The sequence below is a fragment of the Diorhabda sublineata genome, chromosome X (genome assembly GCF_026230105.1).
Source record: "Diorhabda sublineata isolate icDioSubl1.1 chromosome X, icDioSubl1.1, whole genome shotgun sequence".
NCBI lineage: Eukaryota > Metazoa > Arthropoda > Insecta > Coleoptera > Chrysomelidae > Diorhabda > Diorhabda sublineata.
This window is the reverse complement of record NC_079485.1, coordinates 20,450,459-20,474,148: the sequence shown is the minus strand read 5'-3', so window position 1 is coordinate 20,474,148 and position 23,690 is coordinate 20,450,459. Positions and strand designations below refer to the sequence as shown.

The following is a 23,690-nucleotide window of genomic DNA, read 5'->3' as shown; positions in this document are numbered from 1 at the left end:
TATAACACTGTATACCTTGTGTCCCAATAAAAAGTACTTATCTTAAATAATTGCAGAAGGAATGACTGATATTGAGATTTTAGAATCGTCCAATTTTTCAAGAATTTTATCAGTAGACTTATGAAAATAACTGTTTGGATTCTAAAAATATAAACACGAATGATAGACTTCACATTTTCTTTTGTAATGCTCAAAATTTTCTCTGTTTCCTTCCATACAATGATGAATTCTTCAACTGCTATGCGGACATTTCTGAGCATATGTTTTTCTTCGATTTCAAATAACCTCAATGAAATAAATCTCGCACTTCTCCCAATTCATCGACTAGGAAATTGATTATTTCGAAGTTGACGGACCGGTACAGCAAAATATGGCGCACCTTCTGTTGAAAAAACAGTTCGTGTTCCAAAAAGGGTCTGTTTGGGTGAGCTATTTTTAAGTCAACCAAAGGACACCACACGTAACAAATACGCGGAACCCCACAAACACAACAACTCCATTAAGGAAATTCCAACGCAATCTCAGCAGAAGACAAGAATTTGTTATCAGGGCAAATCACAATCAACTAAATTCATATATGAAAAGATCTTTAACATAATTAGAAACTCAGCCCCACGAGAATCTAATCTAATTTTTATTTCATTATTTACATGACAACTAAATTTTCAAAAAATTTAAGGCAAGATAATACCTTGTATTATTATATTATATTATATTATATCTTTCCTGTTCATGCTTTCACAAACCCTTTACTGAATTTTATGAAGGATTTAAAATGATTGTTCAGAGAATTCTGATATGTTTCAAATAAGATATTACTCGACCCTCTCGCAATTTAAGGGGGTAACAGTAAAATATGGGAGCGAAATTACGTATACCAGTATTATAATGAAATATGTCCCCATTAAAATCAAGGTCGACGTATTACCTTCAGAATTTTTTAGGGTGTGTACTGAGATGCAGCTATAATGGGTTAAATCGATTCTTGTCGAAAATATATGTAGCTATTTTAATTGTTGTAAAATGAGGATAACCAACAAACTATTCTAAATATTTTTTCTTTTAGGATTTAGTCTAGGTGACGAATTGGGATTCAAAGAATCTCTTACCAATGTTGAAAATAGTAAACGAAGATCGGTATCAGCTTCCAAATTCACAGCGCAGTTGATTCAAGCTCAGCAAGAAGCAGCAAAAAAACAGGTAATCCTGCACTCCTAATACCAGAATAACTTCATATAACAAGACATACTTAACTAATAAGTAGAAATTATTGTTACATATTACTAGGATATATTGAAAAATTCTTAGCCTACTATACAAAATTTCAATGTTAAAATATTTTATTACTCAACATATTTTCCTCTTAATTGGATACATTTGTTACGGCGAACCTGCAACATCTCTAGACCTTTTAAAAAATGTTTCTTCTTGCTCTGCAAACCAGATCTCCACGGCTTTTATTACTTCCTCGTTGGAAGAAAATTCTAGTATTTCAAACCCTAAATCACGAATTTTTTGCACGGCAACATGAAATTTGTGTGCAAGGGCGTATCCTGCAAAAGCAAAATACCTTTGGATAGCTTTCCACGTCTTTTCTCTTTAATTTTTTCACGTAAAGTGGTCAGTAATGTCAAATAGTAATCTTAAGTTATTGTTCTACCCTAATCCAAAAATAAATCATGATTACTCCATGGCAATCCCAAAAACCTGAAGCAAGAACTATTCCAGCAGATTTTTGGACACGAAACTTCTTAAGACTTGGAGAACGAGAGTGTCCATTACATCGATTGTTGCTTTGTTTCTGGATCATAGAAATGTACCCAAGTCTCACCCATAGTAACAATTTGGTTTAAGAAGTCAACATCGTTTTCAAATCGAGCACAGATCGAACGCGATGCTTCTACCCTTGCACGCTTTTGGTCAACATTCAAACATTTGGGGATCCATTTTGGGGCAATTTTTCTTATGTCCGAATTGACGTGAACTATATAATGAACGTATAAAATATTGAAATATTCAGCATACGAAGAACATCGATCACTAAGAGTATTGAGCATATCTTCGTAAATCTGTTTACCTCTTAACCCTTTTAAATACAGGTACTTGATGATGGCTCGATACTCCAATTTTTCGATTTTCACAATTTGGGTTGACATCTTTTTTCTTTTAATTTATTGCGTAACTCTGGTTTACTTTTTAGACATCAAACTTTACACTGACACTTCTAATAAGTTATTGTTCGTTGCTATGGTAACGTAATATTTTGTTTATGCATGGAACTGGTCTAGGCTAACTATATATCAATACATCCTCGTAAAGTTTAAATAGCTAAAAGTGTGTTTTCGAAAAACATATAGAATATCTTAATGTCTAATATGGTAGAGTCCCACTTGAATTAATTTATTTATTGTTGGTGTGAAGATATGTATATTTTTCAATTGAATATCGGTAAAGGAAACAGTTATTTTATAACGGCATTTTTTTGACTTTATACCACCATAAATTTCAGTGATAGATAGAATTTCTGATCCAATAATTTAAATATACATAGAAACTACGTGGATTTTCATTTTATCCTTGAAAACTTAATTTATCAAAATAGTGAAACTAATTATTATTGAAGTAATTTTTTATTGCGTTTTGTAAGAATACCTTGTAACATTGGACTAAAAAATTATTCATTTTGCAATAAGACAAACTTCAAGCCTTTGTTATTAGTGATAAAATAGATGAAATCCAAATATACGCGTAGTGGCTTTCAACTGTGAATTTGTGATAAGTTACATTCCGAAGGTCTTCACTTCGTGAAGCATTTATCTAGTTTGCCAATTACCTAGCTATTCTTTTTACTAATAATTCATGTTGAATTTCATTTATTTAATTATATATTGTATAATTTATTATACACCTAATAGTAAAATCTTGTTTAATAGACAATCATTTCACAATCTTAGTAAAATACGATTACAAGTATATTAATATTTTCAATCGCAATTTTTTATATACGATAAATTATACAGAGGATTATAATTTGGATAAATGACGTCATCATTAATTTTTTCCATTTTGATGACTAAAGGTCAAATACCAATTTTCGATTCCTTACTAATTACAAAATCAAATTGGATATTATTGTACTTACCTAACCATTCATAGACATTCTATAAAAAACTAGCAATCTAGATATTAAAAAAAAATTCATACTGACAAAGTCAATTCTTTCGGACAATTTTGTTTTCTGATTAATATATATCTGTTTTAAATAATAAGTAAATCAACAAAACTATTTATGTTGTCCGAATTAGCATCCACAGTGGGTGAGCGAAGGCTATACTCAACGCCCCATGTGTATTTGGGCAGGGATTACAGAAAAATCAAGTCAGAGGACCTGTTCGTGAGTATCTCCATGCTCTATCGACAACGGTTAGGTAGAAGGAAACCTATTAAATGACAATCGATACCCCCAGATTTCAATCCTTCTTTTCATGGGGATACTTGAAAAGCAATGTCTTTGAGAGCAAACTAGTAAATGTTGAAGTGCTAAAAGAACAAATTAGAAATTTTTAAAACAAATTTTGATTACGTTTAGAATACTACCAAATAGTCAATGGACAACTTTAAGAGTATATGCTTAATTGAAGTTAAAAAATTCATCGAGGCAATCAAAATGACATTGTTGCTGTTAGTCAAAATCAACAATGATGTTTCATTCTAAATTAGATGCCCTGTGTACAGTATTTTATAATTAACGATAGTTAATAATTTTGACGTACAATTCCGATAATTAATTGAATCAATAAATCACACACCACATTAATATAACAATAGAATCCGTTTTTACTCTATTTATTCTCCATTCTTGATTGTCATATATTGATATGGGGTAAAGAAGGAAAAATCCATTTCAAATTATGGTTATATTTGATAGTTTTAACGAAATATATAAAATGTAAATATAAATTCAAATTATTTAGGTCGTTTCATTGTTGTTGGATTATATAGTGTATATGAATTATTTATAAAAATTCTCTTTTTTTGTATTCGATTCTGTTTAACAAATTTACGAATTTCTATAATCAAATTTGGGCTTTTCGCTATTTATATAATGAAATATCAGTATCTGCTAAGACAATCGGGTACGCATAAATATAATACTTGCAATAATTGAAAATATGCTATTATGCGTGCTAAGCTCAAATGTGATAATAAAATGATATTAATTACGTTTCAGAATACCTTTGTACCTAAGATGACTCAGGCAGATGCGAGAATAGGTCCTGCAGACGTGGTCACACCTTCATCATTAGGTGCAGCATCAAAAAAATCATCCATAGTTGTTCCTCCATTCAAACCGATTCCTCCCTCCGATGACAGATATGTAGCCAAACAACCACCCTCTATAGTTTCAGGTAACTGTTTCAAATTAAGTAGTTTGGATTAGAGAAGTAATTAATATGAATACCTATATACTATAAATTCTATTTATTTCACTGATTCATAATTGATTTACTTTATTATTTTCTACCGAAAAAATTAATTGAAATATAATTTTTAAATAGCTGTAATTCATACACTTGTGATTCTTACACGGGTCTTTAAGAACATTATATGGGTAAGAAGCAAGTGGCTGTTATTCGTAAACTCGTGAAGTAGCTAATTTTTCTCGGCTACTAAAAGATCTACCTGATGGTTCAAACAAAGGTGACCTCGAAATTACAAAAACACACAGAGAAATAGAAAACTGGAAAAAAAATCTCTGATAGTTTCAGAAACCCAATTAGATTATTCCACAGATATCCATAAAATTGATAACAATAAATCAAAAAAAGATTATAACTAGAGTATACAAGGTGTTAATTGGCAAATTTTCCAGTTTATTTGGACTTCTATAGAAAATTCAACAATATTCGAAGCCACATTACGCTCATTTTTAATGGATACGTTTAAGGCTGGTTTCCAATAAAATCAAATGAAGCCTCTATCAAGAGCGGACCCTCAAAGTTTGAAGGTTAACTGATAGCAGACTTTTTGTAGCAGTCCGTGAGTTATCTGGTGAACACTGTGAATAAGTTTTCGGTATCAAAACCAGAAATCGACAAAATAATAATAACTAAATAATAATGGTATTTACCTGAACTAGACTGTTTTTAGTCGTAGATACATAAGATAGCAAAACAGATCCAAAGTACAGCTTTATTGAGATATTCTCGATTTATCATTCCCGACACCATGTCTTAAAGTCAATATTACTTTATAGAAAAATTAGTTTTGTTTTTTATTAAATGGCGTTTATACTTCAACAAAAAACTGACAATATTCTTTCATCGATAACAAGATTTAATGGAAGACATCTGAAGATTGATTTAAATCATAAATATGTCCTGGAATTAGATGGAATTTTATCATGTTTTCGTGGTTTTACTTGATTTCTACAATAATACTAAAGACGCTTCTAGATTTCTTTCTATCTGGGCGCCTAAGTTTACAAAGCACATTGTCGAGATTTAGCCAATTTTTCGAGAATAACTACTGCGAGTTGAATAATGGACAACATTTCGAAAATTTTATTATATTTTCATAGAATCACTTGATTTTCACAACAGTACTGAAGACAAACTATTTGCAATGCATAATGAAGAGGTAATCAAACGACGCTTACAATAAGATACCACTCAACCTCCCAACCCATTTAAGTTTTAAAGGGTAGTATCCGTAACTGCTAGACAATTGGCTACAAATCAACACCCATATAGCAATAATCTCTACGATCGATAGTAAAGAGGAAGAAACAGTATATACAACCATACATTGAGTGCAGCCAATCAAATACAAGATTTTCAATTTTTACATAATATGAGATACATAAAATAAAAGAACGTTCTATTTGTGCAATGATAAACAACCTCCACTAAGCCGAGATCAAAATTGTTGGTTCTGTATTTGAATCTGAATATATTTTTGGTCAGCATGGTCGTACCTTTTGGATGCAAGAAGAACATAATTGCATAGCAAACAAGCTTACAATCTCTTGTTTACAAATACTTACGGGTAGAAATATCATACAACAAAATATTTATAAAATTTATAATGAAAACCTTGCATAATGGCTAGATTGAGAACAGTTTCGTATTTGATATTTTTGGAAAAAAGCTATAAATATCGAATACTGTTTTTCTCTTATACTATACACTATTTAATATGACATATTCATTTCGGAATGATTTTTACATAGTAGAATACGAAGAATTTGTATATATAATTACAACATTCGCCCATCATTGCCGTTAGAAATGTTCATGAAGTATGTACGTACGTGCGCTAATTATTTTAGAATATTCGTAATATTTGTTCAAATCATCTGAAATCATACACATAGTTCAAACCGTATTATCTACATTAAGATTTTCAAAAATGTCGCACATGTCTAACTAGATTACGAATGACGAAGATGAAGAGTTTAAATTGATAGCTGCTAAGCAAGAAAATGGACTCTTTTCGTGTTTGGTAGCGGGTGTTGGTGTTCTATCTGCATGTTTGTTTGAACACGAATGTCTATCACATTCACACACCACCTTTTCGCTATGTCATATGATACTATAGATTTGTCTTGTCTTCCTTTTCTCTTAAGTTTTGTCAAAAAAATATATTTGCTTTCCTTCTTGTCAGAATTCTATCACTGATCGAAAGTAAACTGTAAAATTAGGAGTGTTATAATCAAAAGGAATAATAGTAATCATTTAAGCTTAATTTTTTGCATTATCGTGACCTTGATTAAAGAGTAGTCTATGATACAAATTTTTTTCTGAAGAATCCTATTCACGAAATCCGAGTATAAAGATATTGTCGGTTACTGCAAGTTCCTATATACTTGGGCTTAGCGTATAGTCTAAGAGCTGGTCTCCACTTCGACTAAGGTGCATTCACAAGGCTGAAACTTTTTCTAATGTTATTTAATATATTTAAAGTAGAAAAATCATCTTCTGGCAGGGTTAGCGCGGTTGCAACAATATCCATTGTTTTTTGCATATTACAAATTTTTTATTTAAAAAAATATATCTTCACAAATCTGTGAGTATATTTTTTATCAGACAATTTTGAGTATAAAAAAAATGCCAGATGATTTGCTTGGTTGCAAGTGTCTGTAAAATGGATCGAAAATTACTAAGACGGCTGGTACGATGTTCCAAATCTAATTCCTAAAGAAAATATCTTTTAAACTATTTTGTAAAGTTAGGTATTTATAATAAAATATCATGAAATAGGTAATTTCATATATATCTTTATCAACTTTCAATCCATTTTACAGATACTTGTAACCGAACAAATCATCTAGCAATTTTTTTATATTTAAAATTGTCTAATTAAAAATATACTGAAAAGCCAGATTTGTAAAGATACGTTTTTTTAAATAAAAAAATTGCAACTTGTAAAAAACAGTGGATATTATTGCAACCCTGCCAGAAGTGGATTTTTTTACTTTAAATATATTAAATAACATATAGAAAAAGTTTCAGCCTTGTGAAAGTACCTTAGTCGAAGTGGCGACCAGCTCTCCACTAGTAACAAAATACCGCAAGTTCCGTCGATGCCTAGACATGTACTAGTAGTAGGTAGTAGTAAGTAAGATATATATGAATATGAATTTTTCTACTGACACCATTTTACAAAATATCATCTCCTACAATTTGAATTGTGATTATTTTAATGTCCCATTTAAATATTTTCTTTTCATATATGGTCGTTTTACTAATATCAGTATGTCTGAAACAAATCTCGAGCAAATCATTTTATAGTTTTGTTAGGTGATCCTTGCACAAAGCTTCGAACACATATGCTGCCATGTCTTCCTTTGCAAAATCTATTTTTCCAATAGATATGGAACACCCCGGTATATTCATTTTATAATCAATAAAATTCGTACATAGATTAATAAACTCGTCACAAAACAATAATTTATTATAAATAGTAGAAAGCAAACGATTAGTATTTCGTGAATATATCAAGTTTTGTAGACATAAGATTGTTCGAATAGATTTAAAAAAGTAGTTTAGTTTGATCTCTACAACTCTTCCTCTAACGGAATATATGTCATGTTTACAGAGATAACATTTAGATTGATTTTCACTAAATACTTTTGGAATAGAAGTTTGACACATACTCTAAAATTTCCTAACATTTTCTAAATCAACATTTTTTATCAAATAAATTGCATTCATGTTGGAATAATAAAAATAAGTTTTAGATTTGTATCATTTGGGCTAATTAACTCTAATCTGAGAGAACCATAGCAAATGTAGTGAAATAAATTGAATCGGCGTGGTATAATGTTACACACATTTGTGAATATTGTTTAATTAAAACTTGCTTTTCTTAAATTAGTCTTTTCTCAAATCCACAAAATGTTTTCAAAACCCTTTTTCGAATTGATTCGAATATAAACAAACTATCATCAACGATTTATTGGCAGAAAGTAAAAAAAAACAGTCAGTTTCTTTTAACATGTTTTCAACAAAACTGAATGTTAATGAGATAATTGTTTCGTGACAGACTCTACAAACACGATTTCACTATATTGGTGTTATAGTAGCAGATCGGAACGGGCTAACACTTCTCAATACAGGTTTCAACAAGTGAGGGTGTATGACATTAATTACAATAGATACATCGTATGTAATTACTGCAATAATAATTCATTCAGTATGATGATAGTGAAATTTGCATTTTATATTTCAAATGACATTTTTTCCAAGTTTTTTTATAGGAATCTGTGTTTGGAAATTATAAAGTACTTTGGATACCTATAATTCTATTGTAAAATGAATATGAAGTAAAACAATCAAAAAACTATAAGAGCAGCACATGTTATTTATTATATATTGGATCAAATTTTGTAGAATGGCACCCCCTTATTTATGTTTAGGTTCTCTTTTGTTTTTTTTTTTGGAAAATTTCTTGTAAATTTATACAATTCATGAGTTTAGAAATGGGATTATTGTAACATCTATAATATTTTCCAGATTTTATATCTGCCCTGAATTCATCTAGGATAGGCCAGAAAATGAACAGCAGAAACCCAATAATGTATTCAATTTTAAATAAAGCATTAGAAAGTTTGTAAAAAGAAAATTTGGAAAACTATTTTTAATGACTATCACAATTCCCACTGATTCTATCGTTCGGCTCAATTAATTTGTTTTGTACCTTATTCTGAAGCCAAAACTAAAGAACGATTAAAAGACAAAATCAGGCTTCGTACGTCACATCGCCAATTTCTGTGACATAACATAATTATGTTTATCAGAATAATTTCCCACAACCTAATCTAACTTCGTATGATGGTAATAAAAGTATATTTCCAAGTTTTCTTATTAGTTTTAATAAAGGTGCCACAGGTAATTTCCATTCCATTTTACTTGAGCATAGAATCAACAGTACTAACTGCAATGGAATTTTAAACAAAGAATTTATTTACATCAACGTTTTGTGTTTGTGCAACCGCTTCGGTCTAAAATAATAAAGCTAATCGTTAGAATACTTTGATACGAGCCGAAATATCAAATTATTTGGTGTGATTAATATCAAAAACCCTTACGGGTCATTTAAAAATAAAGTTGATCAAAAATTATTATTATCCAAGGTAAATAATGAGATTGGCCTGTGTTAAGACTGGTTTGTTTTTGCCCACTCTAACCCCATATAGCTAACACAGTATTTTTAACAGTGTCATCATTTATGTTGTGCTTTTTTTGGGTCAAGTTTTCCTCAAACAAATCATTTTTGGAAGAACGAGAAGACGTTTAGGATTAACCTCACTCAATATACGATATAGAAAAGCAAAAGTTTTGTGCCAAAATGTTGCCGAACTACCTCACAGCTCTACAGAAGGGCAGTCAAAGAAACGTGTGCGTTAATATTGTCGAGAGAATTAACAATAAGCAAGAATTCTGATTTTCAATAATTTTCAACGTTTTTTTCTCTAGAATTTACAATAAGGCTTAAAAGGACATTTTGGAACGATCCATCGCTGTATAACTGCCCAAAGAGACTACTTTGAGGGGAATAACTTTGTTGTGTGAAAAAAGGAAAACTATAGTAAATCAGTATCATTACTTTTCTCACGCACCTCGTATAACAGATAGCAGGCACTATATTGAGATTGGTTAAATATATACACAAGTCTACCATGGAAACAAACATTTATTCAGTTGTTTATCTTAGATATAACAATTGAAATAGAATCAGTAGCAAAAACAACATTGAGATTGTTTCATTAAAATACGTAAAAAATGTTTTTATCATGAAGTTAATGGAAAGAATAAGATATACTCTATATAGAGTAATCGGCAATACTACTCACTTCATAGTAAAGTCTAACTTGCTTTTTGATAATATCAAATCATAGTAACAATCAAACATATTCATTTTTTAATTCAGATTCAATATCTCTCACTCGCGAAACTGTATGGAACGAACTGGTAACTTGACACATAATGATATTTGACATTAAAAAATATAACTTTATATTGCTTACTTATATATGCCTAATTTAAAAACAAAGAATTGTAGACAATCTTTAGCGATTTTTGTTTGTATCTAGACCCTCACTGAATGTTAGCTATGATTGACTTATTTTCATAAGCCTAAAGAGCTTTTCGAAAACTGTGATAGAGAAACTGAACGATGTTATCGTGTCATAACCATGTGATAGGTTCTTAATACGCCAGTGGGTAAATGATCAATATACCTATTGTGTTTTTTTAATTTGTTAGCTACTTACTATGCCATTTTTTCTATAACTAAAAATCATATGGAATAAGGCTATATTACGACATATGACAGAATTAAGATGAAATTGGAAAAATTACAAACTAGTGGATGGTTCTGTATAAATTTTTGGTGGTTGAATTATCGCCAAATCATGCTCTTGAAATAGATAAACACATGGAAATTGATTAAAAAATTGGTAATAATATACAGGCAGAAACAGTGAGTGTAACACATTTCAAGTACCTAAATAAGTGGAAAGTGGATAAAAGAAATTGATGGAATAAAAATTGGAAGCTCTAACTAACTCAGTTACGATCGAAAATCTAATTATTATTAATTTTTGTATTTTTTCCAGATAATCATCTTCATAATTTTTATTATGGCAGTTCTCGTATATCATATTCATTTTTATTTCACTGGTTTATCTCACAGGATTTTAAAAAATTCTGTCATATATATATGAACATTTTTTATACTTACTTTTCTTATCATAATAATTTTTTATCACTTTTTTGACTTAAAAAACATGATCACAGTGTTTTGTAATGGATATCAATTTTTTAAAAATAAAAAATATTGTTTTCCAATATGTCTTAAAATGCAATATTTATGAAAGGGTAACAATAAGTATGACGCACATCATCCATATGTTTTTAATATATACCTATGTATTCGAGAGCTTGGAAATATTTTAGAGTTAGTACACTTTGATGTTTAATTTTGCCACATCAATCCCACTAGGAAAACTAACTGGCAAAGACTTCGTTCCACCGTTCCATATATATAGGATTACTTCTAGGTTCATATGATTGATTTTCACCATATAACATTGGTACTAAATATACAACAAAATTATAAAATTTATCAAATATGAAACGTTTGAATAAGCTTTTATCAAGAAGAAAAATATGATTAAATAATTAAAATAGCATATTGTAGAAACTATAGTGTAACTATTATATAACAATCAAGACAAATTTGCAATAAAAAAATTTGGTGCAGATATTTCTTCTATGAGCTGTTCCTCTAGTCGTCTAGTCTATGAGTTTTTCTCATTGGAAAGTTCTTATCCATACAATGCTGTCATACTTAGTTTTATCTGAAAGATATCCAAAAAGTTATTTATTATGTTGGTGTTTGATGTTTTATGTGGTATTGTGTAAAATTTTAGGTATACGAGATATGCTTTTTAAATAATGCTCCTGACGTTAGACAATATTGTAAGTTTTACTATCACTTTAATATGCTCTCGGTCAGTACCAGGAAAACGTACCAAATGATACTAACGATGACTTGGCGATTGTACAAATGTGCAGGTAAAAGCTTCTCAACAACAATCTAGATGTGTACAGCATAAATATTTATACAAGGTGATTAATTGTGAATATCCAGTTTCTGAACATACCGAAAATATTATGATTTAGCTCGACATGCCTCATATAAATATTGCTTATAAGTGTGTCCCAATAAGCTACAAAATTTTCAATAATTTTCCATATTTTAATAACTTCTGTTTGATAATTGGCGATTTTCGTTTTTTGTCATTATAATTACCATTTTTTTACTCTAATTTTTAATGTTACTAATAGGGGACGCTAATTAGACAGTCACACTTTGTTTTATTCATTTCATCAAGCTATCTTTTTTCGGCTGAAATATAAAATAAAAAATATAAAATAACTCATTAATATAAAAAATTCAAAAAATCTTAATTGTGTATCAAAAAATTGAAAATTAAATGTCGGACACTTCTTACCAATCATATTATTAATTGATATTAATAGTGAGTAAGTGTATAAGAGTATACCAGTTTTTAACAAATTAACAAGTATAATAAATATTACTGATAGTACCTGTACGTTACGATTGTTCCGACAATTATTTGTGTTTTTGCTTAATGATGTAACGCTTTTCAAATTTATTTACACATTACTATCGGTGGGGTGAATTTCTTCTACTCACTTAATTTATTTAAACACTTTACATTACACTTAACTAAATTATATAATAATTAACTTACTTATATAATTTATTTGAATTCGGTAAATTTTCTATTTTGCTCTGTTCACTATGACTATTTATTATAAACTAAACTAACTGCACTACACAAACTCGTTTATATATCCAAACAAAGTTCTCAGAAATTCGAGAAAATAAAGAAACAAAATAAATAAATAGACCTTTCTAGACATTAGTTCAAAAGAAAGAATGTGGACAAATTGCCTGCTATGATAAAAAAAACATCAAACGGGCCGCGATTTCGCCAATTGTTAAAATTCCATTATAACCGGACCGGACTGGCTTCATGTCGAGGAAGAGTTCGTAACATAACCTTAGATGATTCTTCCTGAAACTCGTGAATAGCCGGGACTGCATGCTTAAATCAGCAAATGAACCCTTTCGTGCACTTTTCGTGTGTTGGAATATCACCTCTACTATGCTCCTGACGACTCACCAATTCAACTGGTTACTCGCTATCTTGGTCATATCCAGTTTTTTCAGGCCGAGTACTTTTGGTATACCATTGTGAATCTTGCTTATGCGATAGATGACATCATAAATCCTTTTTCCGACTAAGTATGGACTTTCCCAGGATTTTTGTAATTTCGGATAAAATTCATTTCTCCTCGTAAGGTTGTGCATCCAACTTTATCCCCATCTTTAGAGGTAGACTCATTAATAACGGATCGGTAAGCCATTACAAATAGGGATAGATACTTACCTCAATCTCTCTGGAGACTGGAAGATACTTTGGACAGATATCTGCCAATGATCCTGTTCATTCTCTCCACTATTCCATCGGATTATGTGTGTAATGCTGAAGAGTCTCTTTCTCCTTCTGTACCTTGGCTACTTTCGTTCTCGGAATTACTAGCTATGCTCTCTTCTCGCAACCATCATCGTTCTCAAGGATTCTTTTTAAAAGGTCCTCTTCCAGGACAAGGGAGTCCCCCTGAGCCCAATATGCTGAGAATCTTGACACTTCTTGCAATGTAAGTCGCCGATTTTCTTTCTTCCATTGCCGAATCATTTTTACGTGAGTATCATTCTCCTGATCTTTGATCCTTGTGGGTGACCAATCTTTGTTTACCACTGTAGTTTTCGAAACTTCGGCTTCTTTAGATTCGGCTTTATTGCGCCGAGTACAGTCTGCTGGGTACGGTCGTCCAGACAAAGTATTGACTTTACGGTGACAACAGAAGTAGAAGGCAAGCTTATAATCCTGGTTCAGTGCTGCCCTCTTGTAGGCGACCCGTTTACTAAAATTCCGACAATTGCTCTTTCTTGGCTTCTTGTTAACCATATCTTACAATAAGTTGATCTGGACTAGTTTGTCCTCGTCACCATCTTATAAGATTCTATTCTAAGCAGCAGTCAGAGCATCAACTAAGGTTTTCGGATGGCTTAATCGAAGTGTCCTCTACATATCATGATCGCGCAGGCCATCAATGTATGGATGCCCAAACATTTCTTCATGTTCTTTGGTACTGATGGATAAACAAATCGGGCAATCTCTACCTCTTACTCTTGAAGAGTTTCATCTCACTTCTGCCTCCGGTCCTTCAGCTGCGATTGATACAAGTGTTCTAAATGTTCGTGACCATGTCTAACCTCTTCTTCAGCTATTGGAAATCGTTAGTTTCAGAAGTATCGTCTGGAGTACATTTAAAGTATCTCCTTGCAGTGTTATGGTCAAATTCACTACCTTTTCTTTGTCGGACCAATTATTCACTCGGCTGCCTCAAACTGTTTAACGTAATTGGTCCATGACGTCTTACCGTGGAACATTAGGGCTTTAAATCGTGTAAAGCTGCCGTTGTCTTCGCTCTTGAGGATTTGCAGGAATTCATTTTTACAATATTCTTTTCTTCTACTGGAATATCTTCTGTTCTCGAATTTGCAATGTTTCTTTCTCTTCCTTGATTTTCTCGTCTATATGATTTTTCATCGTTGTCATTTCATGCTCAATATCTAATTTTAGAGACTTTGTTTTCCATGTCAACGACAACGTTCGTTTTCAACGATAGAATATCGGCAGAAATATCGCTCCTTTGGGACGAAATCTACTCATCCATATTGGCAGAAATATCGTTTTTCAATATCAGCCGAAATATTGTCTTTCAAATTAAACATACAGTCCTTCATGATCAAAATCTTCTCTTCAATATTAGCAGAAATATCGTTCTTCACAGTCGAAATCTTGTCATCCATATTGACAGAAATATCGTTTTTCAATGTAAATTTTCTCATCCATCTTAGTATAAAGTGACGAGATCAAGATGGAAGACTCGTCTTTGTATAGATAAGATTCTGATTCAAATCTGTCTCTTAACAGTATCAGTATGAGCTATTCTACTAATTCGCTTTTCTTACCAAACGCTTGCAAATCTTCACTTCGGTTTTCAGGTCACCAAGTATCTTAGCCATGTTTATGTCACTATTTATTTACAAAACCCCACCCCTGACGCCAATCTAGTGTTTTCTTATTTATTTACACTATTAATATCGATATCTTTTACTACTGAACACACTGTTTACACTACCACCACACCAACACTTACAATTACATTGTCTGGCGCGCGTTTCGATAACCAAGTTATCGTCTTAAAAAACTGTTGGTGAGGTGGTAGGGTAAACAGTGTGTTCAGTATGAATATCACCAACGGTTCCAGAAATTCCAACTTAACTATCTTTTACTACCTCAATTCATTTAAACACAATAATATTACAGTGGTAAAGCTGCCGCTCCTAGATATATGGTAAAGTAGCTAGATATATGGTAAAGTAGAAATACTTTTAATCCGTTATCCAGGTATTTTTAGAACAAAACGATTTTAACCCTCGGTCGGTCGCATGCGTATCAAAATAATACAAAATCGCCAATTTTCAATTTTATTAGAGAACCCTAAAGTGTGGAGATTCCTCTTTCATAGTGCCTTCCTATGTCGCATTAGTCTATCACTCAGTCGTATTCGCAACGTTGTAGTGATTGAGTGTGGTTAGCTACGAACCTATTGTATCATATTGATAAATTGCGACATAACGTGTAAGTGTTTTTTTACTTTGACTGTAGTAAGCTATTTTTGGCCTAATTATTATAGCTTAGTGTTATTTTATATTTTAATTTTCAGTGTAATGGATGCAAAGCAAATGTACAACCTTAATAATCCAAATGATGTAGAATATCTTCAAAAGTTTATGTTAGAAGATGATGAATATGAAGACATTCCTAACCAAATGGAAGACTTCGAGTATGAACTGGACATAGATGCGGACGATCAGCCAGCGGAAAAAAGAGATGGTAACTCTGATACTAAGGAGAGTGGGGCAGAGGAAGAACCTGAAATACAAGAAAAATTTTTACCTCGGAAAAGACAAAACCACAACATGGATGAAACTACCACGCGCAAAGAAGCGACGCACTGAGCCCCATAATATTGTAACACGTCTCCCAGGAGTAATACATGAAGCACGACTAGCTAAGTTACCCATAGAATGTTGGAGTCATATGTTTTCTGATGAAATGCTACAAGGAATATTCAAGTTTACAAATCAGTACATTCAACTTGAAGTAAGGGATCGGTTTGGCCGACGACGTGATGCAAATGATACGGTAATGACCGAACTCAGAGTACTCTGGGGTACAGATGACACGGCATGGAAATATTTCAGCTTGTTATGAGTCTCAAAAGGGACAAGTTTCTTATGAAATGCCTGCGTTTCGATGGCCGCATCACAAGAACTGAAAGAAAAGCTTTTGACAACATTGCGCAGATTCGTGATCTCTTCGACAATTTTGTTAAGAATTGTAAACACAGCTGTTCACTACAACAATGTGTTACTATTGACGAAAAACAAGTAATTTTTTTTTGCGAGAATACAACTCCAGTGTGCACACCGTGTCACTCAAGGTTGCAAGAAAAAGAAGACTCGAGTTACATGAAGAAAATTCTTGAAGGACATTTTATAAAACGCAATTGTATTAAATATCGTAAACACTTCATCAGCATTTATTTTACTATAAATATGAATTATTGTAAACAACTTGGCAATGAATATATGTATCGCTCTTGAATATATAGTTCATTCAATGTTTATAGTTAGTTCGCTTGTGAGATTTTATTTTGTGTAAAATAAAATTTTTAAAATAATTTTCCAAAACCGAAAATTATAATTCTCGAGTGAAGACTAAATATTTTTATTTCAAATGTTTCTAAAATTACGAGTATATATTTTTTGTTTGTGTTACATAAGAATGCCAGATTTTATTTGTGTTGCCAATCTACAATGTAAGAAATAAAATAATTTCATATGAGTACCTAGCTACTTAGGTTATATTTCTGTATAAGTTTCATAACATAAATATTTCAAATCATACTAAAAAAAATAAATATAAAAAACATAACAACTAAAACCAGACACAATTGACTTCTCGTTAGTAAATTTTACAATCATGTATCAAACAAATACATTGCGAGCATCGCTGTCAATAATTTTTTACCCGTAAATCACTGAAATATTTTTTTTGTGATCACAACATACTTAAACAAACAAATAAAAGGATGAGCAAAATTAATTATTGAATTTAATCTACAACTTAGCTTGATACAAGAACTGATGTTCTTAGTGTAATTCTAAGCAAAAGTTAGATCTATCAATTTGACACATTGCGATACCTTTTCAATAGAAAATGGTTCGACCGATGCAGATGGAGGGTTAAACTAATAATTCATTGCATATGAGCCATTCATGTGTAAATCATCTGGTATTTGTAAATATTCGGACAAAATTGGTATTGAACTGTATTTCTAGTTTTTATTATTGGTTTGATTCCTTCCACTACTTTTTTCGCAAGCCATTGTTTTACAATAATAATATTGAGATGATTACGTTATACCCAAAGTTTTTTATAATATACATGTATTGAATTATTATGCTATTTGAAAAAGTTTCGAAAACAAATATATTTAACTGGTTATAATACTTAATATTTGTCACAGTTGTGAAAGTTAAATATAAATCAATTGGTTTTTTTTCCTAAAAACACAAAATTTCAAAACACTTTTTTTTAGGAAAATTACCGAGTCCTGAACTCATGGCTGTGATTGCTGTACCCAAAAAGGACATGAATGTTCGTGCTCAAGATAAAAACATTAATGATAATTTCGCAGTAAGGATACTTCAAGGAACAGGAGCCAGCAATAACGAGGTTATACCACAATTATCACTTCCAGATAACAATTCTTTAATAGAAGACGACTTTGATATGGTAACTCATAGACCTCTACCATTACCACCAATGAGGATTAAACCCATATCTACTACTCCTAGATATTCAAATAAATATGCTAATAGTGTAGGAAAAGTTATGAATGCTCCTAAGGAGTATTATCCTGTAGGTTATGATAAGAATTTTGATGACAATTTTGCCTCAAGGGTAGAATTACCTGAAACTTCATTTTACTGCGGGGATCAGAAACATTTCCCAGGATTATATGCTGACGAAGATTTAGGTTGTATGGTAAGCTGAAATATTTCTTGATTGTTTCTTATTAATTTGCATTTCTTCAGTTTTAAATTGTAATTGAAAGAAGAGCAGAATGAGCTGAGATATTGTTGCTATTAATAGATATTATTTTTGTTTATTTTTAAGCTATCTAGATATAGTTTTGGTTATCTTCAGAATAGTTGAACTTAATCGAAAAAGAAACATACTATTCCCAAATCCATCTTTTTATACAAATATTTAAAACATATTGATTGATGCCTTCTATCAAACAAATGAATTCTTCTCTCAATAGACTTGGACATTGAGCATCAGATAATGATCTTTCCGAAGAATCACAATTCGGTTTCAGATTAAAGTGTAAGAAAGTGGCGACAAGAAGATGAGATACACTTGAGTCTAGTGGCTTCTAGACCTTTTTTATATTGTTTTGCTGATAAATTTAATTTTAAGTGTCATTGAATTTAAATCTCATTTAAAAACTGACAAAATCTTAACGTTTCGACCTTTTGCGGCTTTTATCAAAATATTATTTGAGATTGACATTTTTCATAATTATATTAATCAATAACAACATGGAAATCAAAATAAAAATTATCTCTTACCTCACTTAATAATTTTTTATTTTTATTCTAAGTTGTTATAAATGACTTAAAATAAGTAGCAACAATCAATCAAATTATATATAGTTACATTAAAATTCATAAAATAAGATTATAAATTTTACTTTAATTGTCTTTTTTATCATTGATAACTGTTTTTTTATGTATATGAACCATTTCGAAAAATTCTCTTTTCCTTGTATTTGACTTTGCTTCAAGAATTTTTGAATTTTTATAATTAAATTCATGTTTTTTTTATATTTCACCATTTATTAATGCAGTTTTTATATTGTATTGATGACTTTTTAATCTATTTTCCAAATATTGAGATGTCTGCTGTCTATAACTCATTCGTAAATTTAGTGAAAATGACTTTGTTGTTGTTTTCTTAAATTTCGAGGAATGTATCTATTGACTTATTTCTCGAACTTAACAGTTGATAGCTATCTGTTGCGATGGGAGGTTCCGCCCATACTCACAATGCTGAAACAACATATCAAAGTGTTTTCTCTATATAATGGTAAAATGTGTTCGAGTCCTGGAAATCGTGAATTGGCATACATAATGAGTTTGACTTACTAAAATCAACCTTTCATAAAATTATAAAATCGAACGAGAAGAATGGATAAAACAAACCCTAAATAAAAATATTCCCATAGATGAACCTTTATTAAAACAAAAATTTAAAGACGTCGCTGGTTAGTTGGAGGGTTTTGAAAAGCGTAAGCTGTGGACTAAAGCGTGCTTAACTAATGGACCGAAGATCTGCCAAGTCTTTTAGAAGGGTATGATGCAGAAGATATTCACAACGCGGCTAAACTGATTTGTTCTTCAAGTGTCTTAGAACATTCACATTTGAAGGCAAAAAATGCCATCAAGGAAAACAAAACAAGGAAAGTTTCCTATTCTTTAATGTGTAAATATGATGGGTGCAGAAAAACTTAAGGGTGTCAAGACTGTACCTGTTGATTATGCTAGTATTATCAAAACTTAGGTAACAAAGATATTATTTGAAGATTGGCTAAAAAAAGTCTTCCAAGACTTTCTGCCTAAAAAAAATATGGTTGAATTTGGAGCTAGCAACGAAGGACTGGGCCAAGCTTGTGACTCACAAAACTACTGATAATATGTTAACGCCAAACTTTGAAAACTTTATACAGATATACGACGACGTGGCAACCAGAATTGTGTGTGCTGACGGAAATGATAGTGAAGATTAAGGCAACCGATCACAGATTTTGAATATAAAAGTGAGGAACATTCCAAGAAGCAAGACGCTTTATATGAACTGGAGACGGCCCACAAGTTTTTTTAAATACTTAACGGTAGTTTATAAAACAAACTCGAAAAACATATACAAAATGTAAAACTAGGAACGCAGAACAAATTAACTAATTTGTTTAAATAAAAATTGTTATTATTTTTAGTGTAAGTTTTTTTCGCAAGCATCTATATCACAATGAATAATACCTATACCTGTGGATCTCTCTCATTACGTATTCGCTGTATTTTTCATAAACCTCTATAAATGTGAAAGGCCTGTTCTGTACCTCTATAAGGTAGAAACAGGGTTTAGTGAGAAACCTGTATAAGCGATCCCTTGAACTCTCACTCATCCAGGTACGACTGTATATAAATGATGAAAATGAAAGGAAATAGACATAAATATTAAGTTGTATTTTGAATTATATTCTATTAGTATTCTATATTAAAGATCTAATACCCTTATTCTCGGTTAATTAATTTCTGGTAAATGAAAGGCCAAAGAACAAAATATGAAAACCCTTTATAAATATTATTATTATGGGATTATGGTAATAAAATACCAAATTGTAAAATTTTTAATATATGTTCCAAGCTTTGGAATAAATGTGTATGTATCTTCGGTAAAGTGATTAATACAAATTCGAAGAATGAAATTTTATAATAAAACATATCAAAATGTCTATATCCAATGTTATTCTCATATTCAATTCGACGATTCTCAATTTATTACTTCCCCGTAGATAAATGCACAGTTATTCGAGAGCATGGAATATATATTATTAGGAGTACACTTTGACATTTTATTGTCACAATAATCAAACATCATTCTTATTTCACACACAGTGGACAAAAACAGATTTCCAGATATATTATAATAAGATATGATAATTGAAAAAACATACATGAAATTTTATATTCAATATTCTGAAACATTGCAATAATATACTAATTGACCGATTGTGTAATTCTGAAGCAGCTAAGAAAACTGATTTTGAACCTTGAACTACAAATTGTATAAACTTTTTTACATAACTAGAGTAATAAGCAACGTTTTTCCTATCATTAATTCTGTAATATAATTTAGTATTCCATGGCCCAATGTTTATCCTCATTATTAAAATTCCATATATTGCAGAGTTTTGATGTATTTACTTTTATATTCTCAAGTTAACATGCTCATATGAGTAAATTCTTCACCTGTCATTATTAATGTTGCCTAATGGACTCTGTCAAGTTAAAATATTCAAAAATAAAATGTGATTTAACTCAAGAACACAATATCAAAGAAATTTTGGCGATGAACCACCATTCAAGGCCGCTATATATCTATGATACAATAAATTCAAATACGATCCTAGTTTGCATACGCATGTAATGGAAAAACACCGTTTAGAGTCGGTGGTTGCGGCAGAAAACATGGATACCGCGCTTAAGCAAAGTAGAAGATTCTTACCTAGGAGCCATAACAATAATTATGCTTATCCGTAGTTTATTTTAATATGGAGAAAATTAGGAACAGCATCTTGTTCTTGAATAATTAATAAGCAAATGGTGATATGTTTATTCAGAAAGATCGATCATGTAACAAATGTATCTCTAGAAAATTTAGAGAAGGTATTTCCAGCGTAATATATTGGTTCGTATACCAATTTATAGAGACCAATCCAAAACTTCAAATCTCCCTGCATAGCGAGAGTGTAAACTCAAAGACATCGCATGAAGCAAGCGATATTTGAACACTCCTTACTTCAACCGGCTACACGGGCAGTATCTTTATAAACACGTGTTTTCATTTAAATATTTGTATCGAACGGTATATTTTAATGTGGCGCTATTTGATTTTGTGTATTGTTTCGCAACCGATATAGCATTTGTGTTACTTTTTATACAATTAAAGACAAATAATTTATGGCCAGACATTGAAGCAGAATCATCACTTCTCACTTCAAATATAGTTGTTAAATTCCTTCCATAAATATAGTTTTAATATTCTACCATTATTTGGGCACAGCACCATTTCACAAGACTATTATTTTCAAGGATTAACTAGTATATTAATCTAATATGGCTTCGGTAAAATTCACTTTTTTTAAATAACAAAACAACATCTTGAGGAATTGTTTTCAATCGATAGAAGAATAGAAAAAATTAAGTCGATTATTGATAATACGCCTAAGCAACGTTTTCGCAATCGTCATAAATGTATCTATCATTTCGGAAGATATACCTATACTATGTCATTTGACATCTTCTCATCTTCTCATACCGTCTTCTCATTGAAGGTTGGCGACCACGTTTTCAAATCTTCCCATCTACCGATTAATAATAGCAGTTGTAACTTACTAAAGATAACAGGAACATGTACATACTTTCGAAATTTAGAAAACGCCAAGATAAAAAATAAACTCCATATTTAATTGATTAGTCTTCCCATATTGAACAATTGCTCAATCAAATTTCTATCATTTTCGTAATAATATCTGTTTATAATAATTTTTAACCGTTTCAAATGTACTTAATAGTCGGCCACGGATACTATCAAGGTCATTGTTGTAATTAGGAACACTTTTTGATGGCACCTACTTTCACATTCACTTACCTATTAACGTTTGAACTTTTGTATTGAACTTTTACTTCAATTTCTATATTTGAGAATAGAAATTCGTAAGCAATTTGATCATTCTTTAAATTGAGTCATTACCTGAAAGAATATTAAATATTATCACTTTTGCAACTCGAATTTGTAAGTCAAATAATACATGAATATTTTCAGAATATAATTTATTCAATTATAATCAGTATAACTATGTCAATTTATGGCAAACATTAATGAATAAATATACGTTTATTGCATGAGATTTATAATAAAACAAATTCGTTAAACGTGTATGTTTCTCTGTAGATATGTCTAAATTTATATTTATTATTTGAAACTAGGAAACAAGTACTTATTTCTTCGTCCTTTTTAAAATTTCTTTCAGTTTGTAGAAAATTGTACACTTACACACCATTTGTTTAAAATAACTATAATGTAAATGTACGAGCCCCGTCCCATTTCAGTTGGCCCACTTAGAAAAATTCGTAATTATTAAACTTTATTTTAAAATGCCAAAAAGTAGCTGTTAGTAAAATGTTTTGAACTTTTAGTTTTACGTCTAAAATAGGTTTTGGATGAATATTGTCAAATATTTTGAATGATATTTAATATGATGGAAATAGATAGGTCTTGTTGATAATAATTTTTATGCATATACAAGGGTTCATTGTTTCCAAAATTGTGTTCAAACTTTCATTAGGTCTAAAATACGCAAATAATAAAGTAGGCTGTGTAAGTCATATTTTCACAAAATGTTTTTTTTTAAGTGACAGATAGATTTTTGAAGTAATAATTTTTAAAATGGGTAGAGGAGAAATTATTGATGAAAAAATTCGATTAATCATAATAAACTTATTCAAAAATGGGAAAAAAGAACTCAGAAATCGCGACAGTTGTAAGTACGTAAGAAAATCGAAATTGTCAGACAAAGATAAACAAGCGTTAAAAAGAA

The 23,690-nt window shown here is 30.8% G+C and overlaps 1 protein-coding gene across 2 annotated transcripts in view; it reads left to right on the top strand.

Annotated features, from left to right (window-relative positions):
- Positions 1-23,690, top strand: part of LOC130450856 (uncharacterized) — a 74,048-nt gene that overhangs the window by 44,866 nt on the left and 5,492 nt on the right. For both annotated transcript variants that reach the window (XM_056789522.1, XM_056789523.1), the window contains 3 exons: positions 1,067-1,200; positions 4,232-4,409; positions 17,841-18,289. In XM_056789522.1, the coding sequence (XP_056645500.1) occupies positions 1,067-1,200; positions 4,232-4,409; positions 17,841-18,289 (761 nt within the window). The remainder of the gene's footprint in view (positions 1-1,066; positions 1,201-4,231; positions 4,410-17,840; positions 18,290-23,690) is intronic.